The 6,693-nt window shown below is 30.4% G+C and overlaps 1 protein-coding gene and 1 long non-coding RNA gene across 2 annotated transcripts in view; one reads left to right on the plus strand and one right to left on the minus strand.

Moving 5' to 3' along the window:
• Positions 1 to 6,693, minus strand: part of LOC106465629 (60S acidic ribosomal protein P2-like) — an 11,864-nt gene that overhangs the window by 2,268 nt on the left and 2,903 nt on the right. The window contains exons 2-3 of the mRNA XM_013925864.2: positions 4,996 to 5,168; positions 4,065 to 4,160 (exon numbers count right to left, since the gene is read on the minus strand). Coding sequence (XP_013781318.1) covers positions 4,065 to 4,160; positions 4,996 to 5,167 — 268 coding nt within the window. The 5' untranslated portion in view covers position 5,168. The remainder of the gene's footprint in view (positions 1 to 4,064; positions 4,161 to 4,995; positions 5,169 to 6,693) is intronic.
• The window catches only part of LOC111087317, a 19,073-nt gene continuing 13,722 nt past the window's right edge, over positions 1,343 to 6,693 (plus strand). The window contains exons 1-2 of the long non-coding RNA XR_002612026.1: positions 1,343 to 1,352; positions 5,994 to 6,001. This is a non-coding gene — a long non-coding RNA (uncharacterized LOC111087317). The remainder of the gene's footprint in view (positions 1,353 to 5,993; positions 6,002 to 6,693) is intronic.

Here is a 6,693-nt window from a genome sequence, read left to right on the forward strand (position 1 = left end):
AAAGTTTTTTATACTTGAATATCATTTCTTTGAACTTTCAAACAAGTTTATTTCAACACATGTCATTGTATGTTGTTTCACTATACAGACAAAACTAATTGCCACTACTGGTGAATGCATGTAATAGTTTACAGTACAGGTGGTTTGAATAACACCACCTGACCCTAATTACTTGATACATCCTGTTAGAAGAGATTACCAAATGATACAGACACCATAAATTAGAAAGAAAGTTACTTTATAGCACTTAAAAGATTAGTCCTCACATTCCCCTCATTATAAGCAAGAATTATGTTGGAATTCAAAACTTAAGCTCTTCAATGCATTGACAACCCAACTATGAGAATGTCATACCTTCCCCTGTATTATTCAGACAAATGTATATAGTCTGTTTAGCCTAAGTAGCTTTAAACTCTGAACAGTATACAACGATTTATATTTAAATTTTGTTTTATTGACCTTTGAACGTGTCTAACTACCATTTGTGTCATGAGTTGTAAGTCACTTGGGGAATGTGGGGCTCACGTTATGCTAACGAATTACATTACTCATGAGCCACTCCAAGCTGCTCACTTGCTTGCCTTGTGAATATTTTTTTATTATTATTTATTTTACTTAATCTAACGTTAATTAATGTATGGAGATTCCTATTTTTACATTTTAATTTTATAACAATAAATAAAGAATACATATGAAAAACAAGAAAAAGTACTTATCTGGACTTTCTTTTGCTGTCGATGACACTTAACCCTACTTTTGTTTTTGTACTAATGATAACAGTGCACTAAATAAATTAATTAAATAATGCACCAAAGAACAGAGTAATAACATGCAAAAAGTAGACAATGTCCCATAACTATCACAATATTTCCGGTTTTCTAAATGTGACAAGAGCCGTTACAAATTGATCCACACTTGTTGATATCTTTCCCGTTAGAATAAAGCTTGTACTAACACACAAACGGATTATTCTCTGTTCAGAAACAAGTAATTTATGTCATTTCAAAGATGAATACTTTGGCTTTCTATTGGTTATGAATAATATAATATTGAACACAAGAGAACTATTAAGAAATCCTGAAAGAGAGAATGTGACAGGTGTGTATGACAAGAGGTCCGATTTTCTATTTGATGGCTCTGTAACCAAACAAGATTGAAGATTGTAAAACTCGTGTTTTATCCGAGAGAGGACAGTTTGATATTCAGTATTTTACATTAAATTTCATACTTATTGGAGGGGTAGTGAATAAATTATGTAAAAGGGGAGGGAGTGCCAAGAGAAAAGAAATTTCTCACACTGGGGGAAATTCATGATTTTAGTATTTCCTTATAAAATCAAGAACTTAAAATTTGTATGCTATTAAAATATGATCTATTAGCTATAATTTTATGCTATACTGATTGATATAACAAACAAAAAGTAATATAAATCTTTAAAGCAAGTTATTAAAAACCTTGTGACATGCACAGTAAGCGAAAAGGTCAATGGCTTGAATTACTTCATTCTCAACTGCAGTAATAAAGCCCTCTATATGTGGTTCTCTCCTGACTGGGGGTGACCCAGAAGGATTTGACTTTAATCTGCAAGTCAAGATTATTTGCTTTTGGGGTTTTATTCTGAAAAAATTCCCAAAGTATTAACCTGCATGCAAATTCTTATAGGTTGGAAATAACTCAAAGCTATCCATATCCATGTTTTCAGGGACAGGAGAACAATTGAGAAGTTTATGTTGAGTTTAATTTAATATTTTAGTGGACAAATTTATGACACTGGAAGTGTTCTAAACCTTGAGTCACTCAGACCAGGAAGTGACTAAATTACTTGGGAGTAGTCTAAGATACAGCTTAATGTACATGTTTGTATTGTTAGTTATTAATCAACAGCTCACAGGTAGTAACAATATGCATTTGTTTAAAGATATTTTGATGGGAAAATCCTTTATCTGTATGTGAAATGGAAAGATTATGATGTGTTCATTGGTAATAAATACATCTAGTTTCTGTTGTTCAAGTAGGACAAATTATGCTCTCAAAATTTATAATGGAAATTTTCTTGTCAAGATTGGCTATTGTGGATTTGAAAAAGTCTTGTGAGCTTCATTAGTGTAATTAAATATATATTTTTTAATATTATCTACATTTTAACTCTTTCTCTACACTGGTATTAGTTCCTATACATTGCTTTACATTATCATTTTCTCTAATTCCCACCCATATTAAAACTTAACCTTAACTATTATCTCTTATGTCGTTCATATAATGTACACATTTCTTTTATAGAAACTAAACCCGTCAACAATGCCTCCAATTATGAATGTCTAGTATTAAAGATCAACTCATCTGGAAAGTCCAGCTTACATTATATTGATATCTGTACCCCTATATTACAAGGCACTCAATAATCATCTCTTTCTATTCTCCTAAAGAATAGTCAACTATTCAAAAGCACTCAAACTTTGGATCATTTTTTGAAATTCAATGCATCTTTTGTGTGTAATCCTGTATGCTAACAGTTATCAGAATTAACCCCATCAATGGTCAGGGGTCAAAAGCCATGTCATCACATTTGTAGACTTACATTGAAAATTTTATTGAACAACTATTTTATGAATGTGTCAATAAGTTTGGTATCAAACTAGATTATAATTCAAATTTTTATACTATACATTAGTTAATCTCTTAATTTAAAAGTAATTTAAAAAATCCTTAAATTTTGATTTTTGTACGTCATGTAGTATATTGAATGCAGCTTTGGTTAAAATCAGATGTTTGTCATGTCAACTTACAAAAGTCTATTTGCATGTGAATTAGAAACTCAAATTACTGATACTGAAAAGCTAGAATACAAGATAAGAACCTCCTATCTTTTCTATTTTCTGAGATGTTATATTTAGTGAATCAACCAAAGTGGCTCAGCCCATCTCTTTCAATTTTGGAAGTACTTGCTTACATACACCTACTTCACCCAATGACATGTATATAACCAATCAAAAGCTCAGAATGTCCTCCACATGGTTTTCTCAGCCTAAATTGTTTATGTGGTGAACCATTTCTTTTCATGGTAGAATCAAAAAGATGAGGTAAGACATTATGGAGCTCATATTTTTAGGCCCAAATACAGCTTAGTTACTAAGCCTGATAAATTATAGTGGAATTATGTGGTATTGATGTAGTGATTTATAGTTTATTTCAAAATGCATATATAAAACAAAAATAGTGTTTTACGTCCTCCACATGCAAAATTTGACAGCAAATGAGTACATATTTTTGTATGTAGAAGAGATCATTGTCTTCTATACTTTTTTATTTACTATTCTATGTTTTAAGAAAAATAAATTTAATCTTAAAATCAAAATTTCTTTGCATGTTAAATAGTCAACGTTCAAAAAGAAAAAATGCATGAGCAAATAATTAAATATCTAATATTTTGTTTACAAATGCCTTGTAATGTTTACTGATAATCTGCAAAGTTACAAGAAGATGTGTACATTTTAAAAAGTTACAGCATAACTGCTTTATGGTTACTTTGGGGATACGGTCTGGGTAGAATCCACCCACACATAGTAAATGGTTGAGAATTACAATAATATTTCAAGTTTTGAAAGTTGATTCCTAAGTACTCAGACTGACCTGAATATCTAATTGCCAAGAAATGGTTAAAGCTGAATTTATTCGTCGTGTGATGCACTCAAGTTGAGTGACTAAAGTGTAAATATCATTATCCTTCACAACCAATTCGATTGTTACATGGAAGTTGATTTTTTTATCAATAATATATTGTAATAAATAATAAACCTGCATTGATAACAGCAGCTGCAAACTCCAATAAAATAAAATAATTAAATCTTGAAACTTTTTCTTTGCTCATATATTAAATGTTCATTTTTTGCTATTTAAGACCACAAGTCACCCCATGCCTTCCACAAGCTCAACAAGATCATAAAGATAAATTTAACTGCACCAACATTTGAGATAAGTACCCGAAAGATGTGTCAGTAAAATCGTCTGAAACCCTATTATGAGAAATCACAATACTAACAAATGTACATGTATAAACCACTTACCAGCAGGTGCACTGCCTCCAGTACCACTGCCACCACCAGTTCCACCTGTTACAGCAACACCACCTCCTACTGGCATGGATGCCAGCTTGGCTTTTCCTGAAACATAACACATTTCAAGTGCAAATTCAGACTAGAAAACCCTAATGAGAACAAAATTTCAAATAGTAAAGAGCTAAATTGCACTCATGTACCCATTTTGGAAAAGAAATAAAATTATAAATCATGTAATGTAATTCATGTTGTCATCATAAGAGGTAACATCTGACAGTATCCTTCCAGTTATTGTGAAGGTAAATTTTAGTCAAGTTAAGAGGAGGTGGATGATGAAAATACATAGATGACTATACTGCAAATGGAAAAAGTTGAATAAAGAAACAGAAGTGTAACCAAATGATGTAAAGAGAGGATAACATGCTTTATTAGAATTATTGTAGACGTACATTTATTTTCCCTAACCCAACATTTATATTACACTCGTGAAAATTATTATTACAGCATACTAACATGTTAACTTACAGTGAATTGTGTTTTTGTGATAAATAAAATTGTAACACCTAACTACACTAATACTATGACACATCTCACAACAAAATTCAGTTTGACTTTTTTTTATATAACTTCCAAGTTACATACCATATTGGTGAATACACACACACTCATAACTTTATAATTATGAAAATTAAACTTGTTTTAGTCTTTTGTTTCACATAACATACATTCCAATCAGTTTACTGCTCAACTTGACACCAGAATTTTAAACTTCCAAATTTCAAAAACTGAATTACTTAACTTGCTATCTAAGCTAGCTAAAACAGAACTGTAACATTCAAAAATTAAAATGCATCACATTGGTGTTCTTAGTTCAAAGCACTTCGTTAAAAAACTCACAAAACAAGTTACTTTTATTTCAAAACACTAACACTGAGCTTACCTGCTTCCATCAATTCATTAAGATCTTTCCCACCAAGTTCTTTTATTACTTTTGTAAGTTGTTCACTTTCAACTTCAATACCCACACTTCCCAAGATCTTCTCAAGATCTTTAGCGGAAGGATTCTTGTTCCCACCAAGTACAGCAAGCAAGTAAGCGGCCACGTAACGCATTCTTGAAAAACAAAAATAAATGTCAATGACTGATTTTCTAGTTCTTAAACAGTTTACACAAGTGGTCAAAATTGAAATTCAACATAATGATAGAGCTGGTACTGTAAGACTTAACATTTTTATTGCATAACACATCATTACTGATGTTCAGAATTATTCCTACTACGAGGCATTTAAATCATTCAAAAAACAGTGTCAGGAATGCAAATAGAAAAAAGTTATTGAATAGGCCAAAGACTGTGAAATTTATTGTAGCATTTCTATAAGGTAGTAAACGAGTTTCTTTACATGTATATTAACAATTTATCTGCCAAATTAATACGCCCATTGATTAACCAATTAGCAAATACCACTAATCCTCCAGCTCTAATTATTAGCAACTGAGCTACTCATGATTCTGTAGGCTAATTGATTTTATTTTTAGCAGCAATATGTCACAAGTAATAAAAAAATTAAAGCAATACAAACTGATCAGTAGTGCTAGTAGAAGTCTATTGGACCCCCCCCCCAACCATCCTGGATTGTCTATTTTGATTCTAGTTTCTCAGAGTATGGATATACAAGAGTAACAAGTTGAAACATTCGTGAATCATTTCTTTGAACATTTTTTAACATAAATACTCCATCTAGCAAGCTTTGACAATTTAAATTTTTTTAAAAATGAAAATCAATATTGTTCAAGTATGTATTGATGTTCGCACATTTTGAAAAATAATTATGTAAGCCTATAATCTCTAAATATTTTGTTTGAGTTTATAAATTTGACTATGTAAACATTTATTGGAAAATGTCAAAAAACAATGTTTATTTACTTCACAAACATTAGTTGATTTAGTGCAGAAAGATATTAATCTCATTATCAGATAGCTATGGGTTTTGTACTACTATGGTACCTTTTCACATACAACAGTTTTCAATGAACAACATATTGTTAACTGTTTTCATCACAGGATTGGTCCCTAGGACAGCCTAAACAATTTTGTGCTTGTCATATAGTTTTCATGCTACAACTTTTAAATCAGCAAGCAAATGTTAAAAAAATTTGGCAGATTATTAGTTAATATTACAATGCATTCATACGCAAAATCAATTTATTTTATTATGCCTCGCCTGTAAAGCAATGTTTTATGCATGTCCTTTTTTTCTTTTTGCATGTTGCCTATTGAACAATCAAAGTAATTTTCATTTTAAAATTAAAAATACCTTTATGCATCAGAAAAGTTTCAAATTTCACATGCAAAATCTATATAATGTCCAGATAGTTATCAAATGTTTCTTAATAAAAAACTATATATTATATCTGTTCTTTTCAGTAACAAATCTCTGTATGGGTTCAATAGATTTGACTGATTTTGTAACCACCATAAAAAATTAGGAAATAAATAATGCCTTTTTCATTCTAGAATGACAACACATTATAACATGAAAACAAATATGTAAACTAAATAGCTTAAATCTCAAAACTTTATACACCTCTCTCTCTCTCTCTCTATATATATATATATATATATATATATATATATATA

The sequence above is a fragment of the Limulus polyphemus genome, unplaced genomic scaffold (assembly GCF_000517525.1).
Source record: "Limulus polyphemus unplaced genomic scaffold, Limulus_polyphemus-2.1.2 Scaffold2005, whole genome shotgun sequence".
In the NCBI taxonomy this organism is placed as follows: domain Eukaryota; kingdom Metazoa; phylum Arthropoda; class Merostomata; order Xiphosura; family Limulidae; genus Limulus; species Limulus polyphemus.